At 47.0% G+C, this 15,528-nt stretch overlaps 1 protein-coding gene across 1 annotated transcript in view; it reads left to right on the forward strand.

Moving 5' to 3' along the window:
- LOC147102690 (dynein axonemal heavy chain 9-like) overlaps positions 1-15,528 on the forward strand; it is a 394,408-nt gene that overhangs the window by 12,718 nt on the left and 366,162 nt on the right. The window contains exons 3-4 of the mRNA XM_085963406.1: positions 7,251-7,424; positions 9,498-9,705. Of these exons, the coding sequence (XP_085819532.1) occupies positions 7,251-7,424; positions 9,498-9,705 (382 nt within the window). The remainder of the gene's footprint in view (positions 1-7,250; positions 7,425-9,497; positions 9,706-15,528) is intronic.

Raw genomic sequence — 15,528 nt, forward strand, 5'->3', positions numbered from 1 at the left:
GGGTTGCGCCACCTGACCTACCGCCGGGCGATATGTCCGACAGGGTCAGGGTGGCGTTTCTGTGGCCGCGGCGGCTCAAATTAAAGGGCAGGTGCTGGGCGGCCATTTTTTTTTGGCCACCTACCAGCACCTGCCCCCTTCTGCTTTTTTTTGCGGGGTGCCGGCCGTGATCGGTCAGCCCGGCAGTCCAGCAGGGCCCAGGTGCGCGCAGCGAAAGGCCCCTCCCCTTTAATCAGGGGAAGGAGGCCTGCAATACCGCGGCGCTGTTGCACATAGCACTGCGATATTCAACGGTAGCGCCCCAGGAAGCGCTTCCTGTAGCGTCCCGCCTCCTGCTTGGGGCGCTACCACTGAATTTACGGCGCAGTAGCGTCCCGGCAAAGTTAGCGCCCCAAAGGGGGGCACCACCGAATTTTTCCCCCATAGTGCCTTATCACTTCGACAAAACATCTTGAGGGGCTTATCGCAAAGGAAGTGCAGTGACTGTTATTATGTAGGCAGCTATCAGCCATTCTGCACCAGAAACATTCCATATATAGTTTTTTTTGGATGGTTGAGGGATGAATAATGGCCAAGACTCTGGAGGAAATCCCTGCTCTTCTTTGAATAGTGTCATGGGATCTTTAATCATCACCTGAACAGACAGATTTGACGTTGGTTTTTGCAGCTCAGCTGATAGACTGTTTGACGTAATAAAACTCACTACACACTTGGTTTGAGCATAAAGCAAGGCTTTAATCAACTGGTTTCAGAACATGGAGGTCTAGTTGTACTTCACTAGTTCCTTGTCTTACAAAATGTCCCTGGAAAGCTGGACCCACGCCCGAGTATTTATACTCCTTGGACGGCGCCACCAGCTGGCCGTCCAGCGTTATTTCACGAGTAGTTTCTTGATGATGATGAGATTTATAACACTGTTTTTCTCTCCTTTTTTTCCTGCTGAAGTTGCCGCATATTTTCTCTGGTTAAGATGACCAGGAGAGCTGCTCCCGGGTCATTTTCAATCTTGCTTCAACAGCTTCTGATTTTCCGTGTTGCCCTGCAGGGCACGGCTCAGCGCAGGTACTCTCCCTGTGGGGAATTGCAGACCCGAATTACCATGCTGCTACTGGACTGCACTACACATCAGCCTTTCTCGTTTCACCTCTATCCGTTCATGCCAAGTGCATACTGTAGTTTCACAGCTACTAAATAGTGAGGATGCTGAATGCTCCAGTGGACACTTTCAGTGACGCTGTCTCCTCATGCCAGTCTTTTCTTTTCCCAAAGCACAAGACTTGGATGTACAGATTCTGGGGAGAAATAATAACATGGTGATGGTGAGCTTGTGAACAGGGGCACAAAACCCTAACAAGTTGACCCACTGCATGGGCAGTGTAACATTTAATTAATGGCACAGGCAACACACAGACACTGTAGTCTCTTGACAGCGGGAGATTTATCCCAAATCATCCAAATTATTCCAATTCAATTTGGCTCATATTTGAATCAGTTGGAGTTCCTTCTAATATGTATTTTAATAATAAGTCTGGCCATATTATTATGCCCCTATTCTATGAACGCAAAGTACTGACTGCAATACATCTTGTGGTGGCATTCTAGCTGTGGTTGTATTAAATCTGGTTGCCGCAGATTAAATAACAGCAATGAAGCGTTGAAATAATGAGACCATGCTCTTGCTACCCTTCCCCCAAATGTTTTATCCTCAGTGACTGTGACTACAGTATCAGGTTGGTAATACTATGGGTTGTATGTAATAAGTCCAACCTAACTTCAGGCTCAACACTACAAATCCAATAATCTTTTGGTTCCTATGTTGTAAAATCGATCTACCTCCAGCTCTACGTCATCTTGTATCTTCAAGCAATAATAAAGCACTAATAAAACTGGAGCAATGGGGCAGCAAAAACCAGAAACAGTGCAGAAAGCTCACAGCCTAGTATTTACAATAATAGATCCTTCACAGGGCACTTAAGGCCATATTATATTCTCTGGGTTAATTTAAAAAATGTAAACTTCTTAATGTGAACCCCTTGGCTGCTTTATTTACTTGTTTGCCTCGTCGTGATCTTTTATACGGTTTTGATGAGCTATTCAAAGTTGCCTTGGTGGATATGCTGTGCGCTCACCTGCATGTGGTACAGTATGGAGTAAATCATGGTTCATGAAAATGGGTGTAGCTGCAAAGGACAGAGTGGAGGAAAGCAAATATTATCATTAGGAATTGGTTGGAAGGTAGGAGACGGAGAGTAGGGATAAAGAGTGCAGCTTTGGTCTCCTTACCTAAGAAAGGATATACATACTTGCCATAGAGGAAGTGCAGCGAAGGTTCACCAGACTGATTCCTGGGATGGCAGGACTGTCTTATGAGGAGAGATTGGGTTGACTAGGCTTGTATTGACTAGAGTTTAGAAGAATGAGAGCGGATTTCAGTGAAACGTATAAAATTCTGACAGGGCAAGACAGACTGGATGCAGGGAGGATGTTTCCCCTAGCTGGGGGGTCTAGAACGAGGGGTCACAGTCTCAGGATGCGGGGTAGGACATTTAGGACTGAGATAGAAACATAGAAACTTAGAAGATAGGAGCAGGAGTAGGCCATTCGGCCCCTCGAGCCTGCTCCGCCATTCAATGCGATCATGGCTGATCATCCAAGTTCAGTACCCGGTCCCTGCTTTCTCCCTATACCCCTTGATCCCTTTAGCCTTAAGAAATATATCCAACTCCTTCTTGAATATATTTAATGAATTGGTCTCTACTGCCTTCTGTGGTAGAGAATTCCACAGGTTCACCACTCCCTGGGTGAAGAAATTCCTCCTCATTTCTGTCCTAAAAGGCCTACACCTTATCCTTAGACTGTGACCCCTAGTTCTGGATTCCCCGACCATCGGGAACATCCTCCCTGCATCTAGTCTGTCCAGTCCTGCCAGAATTTTATAAGTTTCAATGAGATCCCCTCTCATTCTTCTAAACTCCAGCGAGTACAAGCCCAATCGACCCAATCTCTCCTCATACGTCATTCCTGCCATCCCAGGTATCAGCCTGGTGAATCTTCGCTGAACTCTCTCCATGGCAAGAATATCCTTCCTCAGATAAGGCGACCAAAACTGCACACAATTCTCAAGATGTGGCCTCACCAAGGCCCTGTACAACTGCAGCAAGACATCCTTGTTCCTGTACTCAAACCCTCTTGCCATGAAGGCCAACATACCATTTGCCTTCTTAACCGCCTGCTGCACCTGCATGCTTACCTTCAGCGGCTGGTGCACAAGGATACCCAGGTCTCGTTGCACTTCCCCTTCTCCCAATCTATTGCCATTCAGATAATAATCTGCCTTCCTGTTTTTGACACCAAAGTGGATAACCTCACATTTATCCACGTTATCCACGAAGAGAAGGCTGTGGAGGCGAAGTCACTGAATATATTCAAGAAGGAGATAGATTTCTAGATGCAAAAGGCGTCAAGGGGTATGGGGAGAGAGCGGGAATATGGTATTGAGATAGAGGATCAGCCATGATCATATTGAATGGCAGAGCAGGCTCGAAGGACCGAATGGCCGACTCCTGCTCCTGTTTTTCTATGTTTCTAAAGAGAATGCACTCTGATTGGCAGGATGTGACAAGTGGTGTTCCCTAGGGATCTGTACTGGGGCCTCCGCTTTTACCCATATACATCAATGACTGGGACAAACGAATAGAGTTGTATATCCAAATTTGCTGATGACACTCAGTTAGGAGGCATGGCAATTTGTGCAGATGAGAGCAGCAAGTTACAAAGGGACATTGACAGATTAAGTGAGTGGGAAAAACTGTGGCAAATAAAATTCAATATAGAGAAATGTGAAGTCATCCACTTTTGATCCAAGGAAGACAAATCAGGATATTTAATTAATGGTGAGAAACTAGGGGGGAGAAATTGGGTTGATTTGTGCCTCTCGCAAATCCCCTAGTGCCCGGGTGCGGCACCACTAACACCTCCCACGAAATTCATTGGGAGGTTCTCGGCGGCGGCAGCCGGTAGCGCTCCATGGCGCTGTGCCACCGCCGATGATGTCATCGCCATGCGCAGCGCCCAGCTCGCGTCCCGGCAGCAAACTTCCCTTGCGCCCCCTGACCTATCGCCGTTTGATATGTCCGACAGGGTCGGGATGTTTTTGCAGCGGCGGCGCAAATTAAAGGGCAGGTGTCGGGCGGCCATGTTTATTTTGGCCAACTGCCAGCACCCTGCCCCCTTTCCCTTTTTTCTTCAGGGTGCCGGCCATGATTGCTCATCCCGGCACTCCTCTTGAGTGCCGGGCTGTTTTCACGGTGCTCGAGAGGAGTGCCGGGCTGAGCGATCACATAAGTGCCATGAATTTCAGTAGTAACACCCCAAGAAGGAGGTGGGGCACTATGCTACTGGAAGCTCCCCACCTCCTGAATTTCCGGCGTAGGGGCGCTAACCTTTTCGGGGCACTAAAATTATGTAAAATTAGCGCCCCGGCTACATTAGCACCCCAAAAGAGGCAACACCCAATTTTTCCCCTTAGGAACTGTGGAGAAGCAAAGAGATTTGGGAGTCCATGTGCACAAATCACTAAAAGCTAGCGGGCAGGTACACAAAGTAATCAAAAAGGCTAATAGACTGTTCACCATTATCTCAAAAGGGCTGGAAGAGAAGGGAGGAAGTAATGGTACAGAGCTCTGGTTAGACTCCATCTGGAGCACAGTGTTCCGTTCTGGGCATCACACCTCAGGAAGGATATATTGGCTTTGGAGGGAGTACAGCACAGATTCACCAGAATGATACCGGTGCTTAAAGGGTTAAATTATGAGGCCAGGTTGCATAAACATGGCTTGTATTCCCTTGAGTTTAGAAGGTTGAGGGGTGATTTAATTGAGGTGTTTAAACTGTCAAAAGGATTTGATAGGGTAGATCCAGAGGAACTATTTCCCCTGGTGGGGGAGTCCAGAACAATGGGTCACAATCTTAAAATTAGAGCTGGCCCATTCAGGAGTGAAATCAGGAAGCACTTTTTCACGCAAAGGGTAGTGGAATTCTGGAACTCTTTCCCCCAAAAGGCTGTGGATGTTGGGTCAAGTGAAACGTTCAAGGCTAAGGCATAGATTTTTGTTAGGGAAGGGTATCAAGGGATATGGATCAGAGGCGGGTTAATTAAGTTGAGGTACAGATCAGCCATGATATGATTAAATGGCGGTACAGGTGAAGGGATAATTACTAGTCCTAGCCCCTTTAGGGCTACCCCAGATCAGGTGTATTTCTCAGATGTTCACTTTCAACTAAAGTTTGAGGTAGCCGAATCCTAAAGACGCTTAATTGGGTCTAAAGGTCCAGACTATCTCTCCCTAAAGGAAAGGAACAACCTGAAAATGTTACCGTCCTCCAGATAGCACTTTTAATAAGTTTAGCTAGACTGTAACCTTCTGGATATTATATGGGTCCGGAAAACTCCCCCAGAATTCTGCAACTCCTCACCAAAGAGTGTACAGAAATTGAGTTTGCGAGTTTGATAGAGAAGTCTTATGTGAGACAATTCTAAAAATATATAGATTTATTAAAGAACCGACATGTAACTTACAGTTGGTAAGTCAATCGTAACATTAACAGTTCCAAAAAGAGAAAGCTTACAATCCTATTATCAGAGAACCTTACTCTCAAATCTTAACTTCGCTACAGTTTTACAGTTCTTAGTTTTCTACAGGATAGCCACCAAAATCAAATACAGTACAGTACCTTTGATCCCCGAGGTACAAAGAGTTGTAGACTTACAGAGCTTGCCTCTGAAGCTGAGAATTGCTTTTCCCCTTTAAGCGAATCTACTATCCTATTTGAGAGTTCAATATTTATACCCTTTTCCAGTGGTATTCCCTTTAAGGTTTTCTGCTGATGTAAGCTAATTATCTCTAGTAATTTTTCTGCTGACTTCTGCAATTCTTACAGTCACCTCAGCTGGTAGCAATAAGAATCATGTCTCTCCTCTAGGTGTTCGAAGCTTACCATAAAAAATGGTGTAACAGCAGGTGCATTTTATTTGACGTCATTTTTACTAAGGCCTTCTATTTGTGCCTCTTTATGATGTGTAAATTAGAACACCTTAACCAGAGTGATCTATGCAATTCTTAGTCACAACAGCTGGTAGTATTACAGAATCGTGTCTCTCCTCCAGGTGTTCCAAGCTTACCATAAATAACAATGTAACAGCAGATGTTTCTTTTACTTGATGTCATTTTTACGAAGGCCTATGTTTGTGCTTCTTTACGAAGTGTAAATTAGAACACCTTAACCAGGGTGATCCATTGTTTGTTCCCAAAGATCAGTCTGTCAGGAGCCTTTAACATTCTGTTTCAATAAGGTTATTGATTCAGTGTCAACAACTATCTTATCTCAATAGCCTGAATGCTGTTACAGCTTTAGATTGTTGAGGCTTCCAGATTTCCAGACCCAGTTTGTCATGTAATAAGGCTAGAATGCTTTCATAGAATGGTGTCTTTTTCTGAATAGGTTATATTGTTTATTCCTTCACAGCATTACAGAATTATGTCTCTTCTCTAGGTGCTCTAAGTTTACAATAAAAAATGGTGTAACAGCAGGTGTGCTTTACTTGATGTCATTTTTACGAAGGCAGATGTTTCTTACTTTTATGTGCTTCTTTACGAAGTGTAAATTAGAACACCTTGTACAGGGTGAACCATTGTTTCATTCCCAAAGGTTCAGCCTGTCAGGAGCCTTTAACCTTCTGTTTCAATAAGGTTATTGATTCAGTGTCAACAACTATCTTATCTCTAAAGCCAGAATGCTATCACAGCTTTTTCATCGTTAGGTTTCTAGATTTCCAGACCCAGTTTGTCATGTTGTAATAAGGCCAGAATGCTTTCATAGAATGGTGTCTTTTTTTGAATAGGTTATTGCAGTGTATGTGCCTTTCAGTCAGAACTACTTTTTACAGCTCCTGTATACTGTAGTACCGGCAGTGACCACACCGGTATATAAGCTTTGCGCATGCCTCTGTACCCCAGTCTAGAGATTACCCTCCTCCAGTAAAGACCTGTTATTTGTTAATGTACAGCATCCGTGTGATTATTTATCCACTGAACCACAGATCCAACAGTTATATGGCTTATTCCTTCACACAGGCTTGAGGGACTGAATGGCCTACTCCTGTTCCTACTTTCCTGTATTGAGTCCAAGGATCCCATTCTTGAATAGGAAAAGAGAAACCTGCACTAATACTTCTTTCTGTTTCCTGTCAGCTTGTTGACTACAGAGTGGAGTTCAGTAAGTGGTGGGCATCAGAGTTCAAGACCATCAAATTCCCATCACAAGGTACAGTTTTTGACTATTACATCGACCCGGAGACAAAGAAGTTTGAGCCCTGGTCCAAACTTATTCCTAAATTTGATCTTGACCTCGACATGCCTCTACAGGTACGTAACTAATTGTAGGCGTATTACTTCTGAATTTGAAAAAGTGCATGATGTGCTGTTTGCATTGATTTCTCACTTCTATGCTAATATGTAATTGGAAGTTTATTTTGCAGTCTGTTCTGACACATTTGTTAATGTGAATCTTTGTGAAATAGAGCCAGATGATAGTCAGGGTGGCACAGTGCATTGGAATACTAACGTGCTGTGCTGTACACTGGTACAATGTGGCTTGTGCTTATGATGTCCTTCATTGTGCATTCACTGTCTTAGCCTCACTGCTGGACAGGTGCTAGATGGACGGCATGTACTCCCCAGTGAATGGGAAAATTGGACACTGCTTGTTCATCTTTTAGCAGCACTGACAGAAGTCTGGCAGCAGGCTGTCCGATTGCCAAATTGGCCATAATACAGAATGTGGTGCAGAGAGGGCTGGAGAAAGAAATTGGAGAAAAAACATTACAAAACAGCTCTTGCACGAGCAACAGCTATTCCTGGGAGCAAAGGAAGTAACTCGGCTGTTGAAGTACATGAGGGCAAAATTTGGTTGCTTTGCAACCCTGGGCGCTAACGGGGCGCAAAGCAACTAACGCCTGGGCGCGGCACCGCTAACTCCTCCCAGGAAATTCAGCGGGAGGTTAGCGGTGGCGGTAGCTGGCAGCGCCCCGCGGTGCTGCGCCTCCGGCGATGACGTCGTCGCCCCACTCGCGCCCCGGCCGCAAACTTCTATCACGCCCTGTAACTTACCAGCGGACGCTATGTCCGACAGGGTCAGGGGGGCGATATGTAAAGGGGAGGTGCCGGGCAGCCATTTTGTTTGCTGGCTACCTGCCAGCACCTGCCCCCCTCTGCCATCCCCCCGCGGGGTGCCGGCCGCGATCCGCCAGCCCGGCACTCCTCTTGAGTGCTGGGCTCTTTTGCCAGCACCCCGATCCCTGGTGGCCCAGCTGGGCCCCGGTTCGCACTGCACGAGGCCCCTCCCCTTTAATCAGGGGAGGAAGGCCTGCAGTACTGCGGCGCGACACGCGTGGCGCTGCTGCACGTAGCGCTGCGATATTCCCTGGGAGTGTCCCAAGAGGGAGGGGGAGCATTTCCAGTAGCGCCCCGCCTCCTTCCTGGGGCGCTACCATTGAATTTCGGGCGCGGGGAGCGCTAGCTTTTTCGGGGCACTAAAAGTAGCGCACTGGTGAAGTTAGTGCCCCAAAGGGGGCGGGACCGAATTTTTGCCCCCATGTCTTATTCTGCTGGTAAGAAGGCCATATCACCAGCATGCAAAAAAATCAGATGGACTGGTTTCTATCACCTACAAGGTGTCAGAGAGGAATTTTCCAAATTTTGTCCAAGGTTTTTATCTGCTTTTTCCAACTCTGCCAGGAGGTTACATTGCTTTGGTTAGGGTGGGGAGTGTCGGTATTCTGAAGCACAAGGCATCACTACTGTTTGGGACAGGCGGGGTAGACCAGTAGGTTTTTCCTGTCTGTCGTTTTTTGTGTGTTCGTATGTTCATGGTGGACAATCTGACAGTGCTATAACATGTTTGAGAAAGATAATCACATAATTTTAACAGAGTCATATATATTCACAAGTGGGAAATGATTCCTCTGGAAACAGCCCCATTTCCTCATTAGGTACTTTTTATTTTTATATAATCATGAAATAAGAACAAATACTAGGAATATATTCAAGGCAGTAACACTCCTCAGAGTTCAGGTGATGCTGACTTGAGCTTTGTTCAGCTGATTTCTGATGTCATATGGACACCAGAAATATGGCTTCTTAACCTGTGTCTACCTTTTAAAGCTACTTGCCATTTCCCATCCACGTGAATGAGAATGAGATCGGCTGGTGTCTTGATGTGACTTGGCAACAGGCAAACCAGCTCAATCCCTGTGTTGTGTTTTCGGGACCCTGTGTTATGGATGGATCTTTCCTGATGATATACTCTGTGAATGCATTGAAAGTGGTACATTTCACCCTGCGGGCATGTTGTAGAAAATCCAGCTTACATTTCGGAGAAGTGTTGAAAGATTGTGGTTTGCTACTTGCTGATGTGGGCGTGATTTTTTTTTCTTTAAGGCGTGTTTGGTGCACACCATAGAAACTATTCGTATCCGTTACTTCATGGACAGGCTGCTGGAACGACGCAGGCCTGTCATGCTTGTGGGGAATGCTGGGACAGGTAAATCCGTGCTGGTGGGCGAGAAACTTGGATCGCTGGACCCTGACGAACACATTGTGAAGAATGTGCCATTTAACTACTACACTACATCTGCCATGCTACAAGGTGAGAGGATCTCAGTTAGTCAGGGGGGGTGGGGGGGTTAATGAAAGGATATACGCTTCACGTGTCTGAATCAAAAGTCAGCGACTTTTCTTAAAGACTAGTAAATTTCCCCTGGCATTGCCGACGGTCATTTGTTGAACATATTGCCGTTATTTTTCTAGTACACGAGATGGCAGCGGTGTTGGGGGAGAGACTTTACAAACTCGCTCCACACAGCTCCCAGCAGCCAGAGCAGCAACCTTTGATGGTCTGATTTTAGGGGTGGACATCTTACCTTAATAATTGAAAACCATAGAGCAAACCAAGAGGTGGGGTCAGAACTTTGCAGAAGCCCCACTCTGCTGCTGAAAGCGTGGCAGGGCAGGACGTCTCCCACCTGCTTGTCCTAACCTGACTGTCCCAAATCCTGGAGGCCAGGTGATTTGAATACTAGGGTAGGCAGCAGCGTCGGTACTGGCACTGCTCTTGTGCATCAGCTCGAACCTGTCTGGCTGTCAAAACACTTACTACTTAATTGACGGATTTCAGTCACGTCCCCCGACCAAGTCAGTAAACATGTTACCCTCACGGATTCCTTTAAGGCCATGACGACGCTAAACTTTTAAGTTTATTCCGTCAGATATAGGCAACCTGCCGACCGATAACTTTACCGAGTCTGAGTCCAGCTGTGCCATTTAGTAACGGTCTAACTGTTAGCAGCAATCAAAGCAGCATTAATTCAGTAAATTTGCGACTGCCGTTGATTTTTTTGGGCCGGAGCTATAAACTTTTCGGCGAGACTCTCGGAGGAGCAGCGTACAAGTCCCAGGAAATGACGGGGTGGGGTAAGCAACGGCATAAGTCACCCACCATCATTACCTGGAATTTCTGTACCATAATAACGATAGACACCGTGGATACGGCCTCACTATGGCGCCAATCTTCAGGAAAATCCGGGCCATTACTACAAGAAGAAGAATCAACTTCGCTGAAGTTCTTGTTCTTATGTACCAGAATTGACTTTTACACTTAGGAAAAGGGATTAAACAAGCTGAGTAGATAAGATGGGAGCATATGTAAGAAAACAGATCTTCAGCTGCCCTCTTGGGCTACATCTTTTATATGTAACAAAAGCTTCTTGTCTAGTGAACTTGTCCAGTTTCACCGTGGGCTGGAGTTGTTCATTCCCATTCCCTCAAGTGCATCTGCAATGCTTTGCTCTTTATTAATGTAATTCATTTGTACTGTTGGGAAATAATTTATTCAATATTCAGTGGTTCAAGAATTCTCTTTGCATTTACCATCTTGTCACTGAATCTCATTACGCAGTGACTCATCCAGTTGGTATATCTGTAAATGTCCTTTTAATTTTAGAGAGGCTGAAAGGCAGTTTGATTAACCATTTAAAAAAAAATGTCAAATGGGCACATCACTGATCAACACGCCAAGTGACCCTTAAATGTAAGGGCTGTACTCTCATTATAACAGCAAAGTGGATTCATCTGAAGCAGTCCAGTGAAAGGACAGGACAACAGTTTGTGGTTATCCCATAGTGCCATGCAGATCTCAGGACAGGAAACACTTTTTTCTGAAGCATGCACTGGCATTCTGGGAGGATTACTGTGTTGGCAATAGGGGCCCATCTCTTTCAAGTTTTCTTCCATCATATTATGGTTGGACTTATGCGATCCGTTTTATCTTGGACATCTTGCCCGGATGAGTGCAGCTCCAACAACACTCAAACAACTTCCAGGACAAAGCAGCCCACTTGATTGGCACCCCATCCACCACCTTAAACATTCATCCCTCCACCACCGACGCACCTTGGCTACAGTGTGTGCCATCTTCAAGACGCACTGAAGCAACTCGCCAAGGCTTCTTCAGCAGCACCTCCCAAACCCGTGACCTCTACCACCTAGAAGGACAAGGGCAGCAGGCACATAGGAACACCACCACCTCCAAGTTCCCCTCCAAGTCTCACACCATCCTGACTTGGAAGTATATCGCCGTTCCTTCATTGTCGCTGGGCCGAAATCCTGGAACTCCCTACCTAACAGCACTGTGGGAGTACCTTCACCACACGGACTGCAGCGGTTCAAGAAGGTGGCTCACCACCACCTTCTCAAGGGCAATTAGGGATGGGCAATAAATGCTGGCCTTGCCAGCGATGCCCACATCCCATGAACGAATATACTTTTTTAAAATGTGGAAACGGCCATGATGCTCGGTAAGGATATAGTTTTCTCCTAACAAGCTTGGTTTCAATTGTGGCCAGCTTTCAGGGGTTCTCTAGCCATCCAGCCTGGTCCCTATATGTGCAATTTCCTCCCCATTCCCCTGTACGCACCATCTATGGGGGAAATCTCCCGTCCCACCAATTCCTAGTACCTGTTACTCAGTGCATGCTCTTGCAGTGGGACTGCCATAGAAAGAAGCATCTCTTGGCTCCCTGAAAAAAAGAGGGAAATTCCACATGGAAGTAGCAGATGGAGCGGGGGAGGGTAGTCCAACTGGTTGTTCTTGCTATTTTTGTTTATATGCTGCGACATTTGGGTTACAACTAGAATTGAATATTGATTTCTGTGCCAGAAATAATGGGACTGAGTACAGAGACAGCAGATTGCAGAGCTGCCTGTCAGTCAATGATCCCTCTCCCGTGTGCAACTTTAGCTATTCTTCCGGCCCCGATCCTTCATTTTACAGTATTGCACATCCTCCCTGCAGTTTCCTCACCACAAAATCCTTTCAAGTTATGAAACTTTTCATCGTCCCTTGGTTTTTGCGTTACTGTGACATAACAAAGCACCGGGGAAAACAAACACTGTTACGGTGCAATTAGAGAGCCCAGGAATAGACCGAAACACAGAAACAGACCCTGAAAAGTATATGGCAATAAAGGAAGAAAAATCACACAAAGCTACAACAGATGAAACGGGGACACAGAAATAAATCAACGAGCCAATGGGGAAAATAAAATGAAAAGATTAAAGATTAGAAAATGAATTTGAAACTACCAGCTGTCGGTGTTTATTGGGTTGTCATCAGTGGGAGCAGTGGTCATTTTCATTCTCAGCGACAGGACAGATGAAACCAGTGAGTTCCTCACCCCAGAAACATGAGGCCATTTCTGACAATACTTTCTACTCTGATGGCTTTAATAACACCCACTGTGTCTGGTTAGGGGCTGTGCATTTCATAAGGTATCCTTTTATAGTATAATTTTTAAGGTTTATGACATTCTAAACTCACGGGCTGGAATTTTCTGTGCCTGGGCGGGTCTGGTCGCGACCCCGTTCTTGCTTCCATCCCACCGCAGAAACCGACTTTGCGCTGATGGGGCCTATTAAGCCCGCCCTGCGCGTTACCCGGCCCTATTAAATGGCGCAGGTCTGATGACGTCATCGATGACGCGTTTTCAGATGGGATGGTTAAAGCAGCCGTGGCCACATTGCATTTGAAGGTTCATCTAGGATTGGGCAGTCACTGCACTGGAGCTTTTGATTGTTCCAAACACTTGGAGACATGACTGCACAGAGCCAGAGGGCTGCACCCAGGCTCTCCGATGACTCCCTCCATATGCTTGTGGAGGAGGTCAGAGCATGCAGGGAGGTCCTCTTCCCTTCCAGTGGGCAGAAGAGCCTGGCTTCAAATTGCAGAGGAGGTGAACAACAGGGATGTGTTCAGGAGGACCTGGGTGCAGTGCTGGAAATGTTTCAATGATCTCGTTAGATCAGGAAAAGTGAGTCCAAAGCCACACTTAACTTCATCCTGCTGTGCCTCTCATCACATCCCCATCACTCACCTTTCCCAACCCTACTCACACTAACATACCTTGCACGTCCACTATCTACATTATCACATCCCCATCTTACTAGCCAGCCCTCACACTTACCCTCTTGCAATCATACCAACTAACAACACACAATGAGACCACTTGGCATTGCCACCCCAATTCATCATAGTCACCCTCTAAAGATGTAACCTATCAATTCCTTACACTCATTCCATCACGCTCACTCAACCTTCTGTTCTTTCCCTTCTTGCAGGAAAAAGAGAGCCCACAATAAGAGGGAGAGGGAGTGAACTGGAGGTGGCCCTCCATCATTTGTCACCCTCGCAACAGCAGAGGAGGCTGTGGTGGAAGAATCGGGAGTGGCCGAGCAGCTGGAGGTGGGGGACGGAGAGAGGGGGACATCTCAGCAACCTGGTGACAGAATTACATCTCATACAGCTACATGGCATACAGCAGTCACTCATATGGGGACTGATGTCATCAGCCACTGAATGGTCATCATGTGCATAATGGTGTTTGTACCCATTCTTCATATGGCATTTCTAACTCATCTCTTTACTCTCACAGGTCCATCAAGAGTCACCCCCCCACCCCCCCTCCACTGTCCAGGAGGAAGAGGAAGACGACTCCTCAGAGGAGCCTCCAGCCTCTGAGGGTGCACCGTCACCAGACATAAACGCACCCAGCACCAGCGCAGATGCGCACACCTCGGTGGGTTCCACGTGAGATAGATTAGAGTTGTCACCTGGCCTGTCACAAGTCACAAGTGAGCAAGAGCAGATGGTGGCGACAGGGACAGCAGTGGAGACTCCTCGCTGGAGGGCGCAGGTTGCTCCCAGCCCTGCTCAGCTGCATGCAGAGTCTGAGCCTTGGGGACCATCCAGAAAGAGGGCGCTCCTGGAGGTGCAGAAAGAAGTTCAGAAGGCTGTGACAGGTTTTGTGACCACGGTGTCTGCAAATGTGCAGGGAATGGAGGTGACCGTTTTGCAGGTGATGGCGACTGTAGGCTCTTCCATGGATAGGATGGCCACCTGCATGGAGCAGCTAATATGCCACTCACATAAGCACATGGTCTCTATGGAGAACAGATGGCAGAGGCTCATAGACCTCCTGTCTTGATGGGATGTCAGTGTAGACTTGGGTCCTCATGGCCCCACTGATGTTCAGCAAGGTGCTTGCCAGCCTTGCTAGCAGGGAAGTGCAGGTGGCCCATGAGAGGGATGATAGTGGGGGCTCCTCTCAAAGCGCTCACACTTCTCCCTCATTGGCACCCCCTCCCCCCCACCCCAGTCAGAGCCCCAGATGGCTCCTGGGATCGCGATGGCCAAGTCTGCCCCTGCACAGTTGCAGGAGGAGCAGACTTTGGTGGGGCCATCACAGGCTCCAAAACCCAGAGGACGTCCACCAGGAGTGTCTAAGCAGTCGCAGCAGGGAAGTCAGCAGGCTGCCTCTACCTCTGCTGAAGCCACAGGGGTTGCATCTTGTAGAAGCACGCGTAAGAGAAAGATGACACGCAAGTAGATTCACAAGGGTATCCACTTGGGTGTTTTATTCAATGTTAATGTCCGTTAATGTGATGTCAACCATAAAATTTTTATTTTCACCACTTGGACAAATTTGTGTGCACCTTTGGAAGTGGCTTAGTGAGTTGCAGTGAATGGTGAGACAGAACGGTACGCCCTGCAATGATGGTCAGCGTGAAAGGAATGGCTTGGGCAATGTAGGGCTGCTTTATGGTGTTGCTGTTGGGTGGTGTCAACTTGGCGTAGCATGTGGCAGCCATATGGGTGCACTGCATAAAGTTAACTAAATCTGGATATGATGAGACCATCCCTGGCCTCCTGGGCAGCAATGTGCTCTTGTGCTGGTGGGATCTGGACTGCAGGTTCCTCCAGCTCCTGCTCCTCCTGGTCTTCCAGCTGATGCTCCTCCTCCTCCTCCTCTGATGAGGCTGTGTGCTCAGAGCCTTGCTCCTCATGCAGTGCTAAACCTCGCTGCTGCGCTATGTTGTGCAGGGCGCAGTAGACCACGACGATTCTGGAGACCCTGGC

Source organism: Somniosus microcephalus, chromosome 21 (assembly GCF_052327205.1).
Source record: "Somniosus microcephalus isolate GS21.2 chromosome 21, FLI_Smic_1.0, whole genome shotgun sequence".
NCBI lineage: Eukaryota > Metazoa > Chordata > Chondrichthyes > Squaliformes > Somniosidae > Somniosus > Somniosus microcephalus.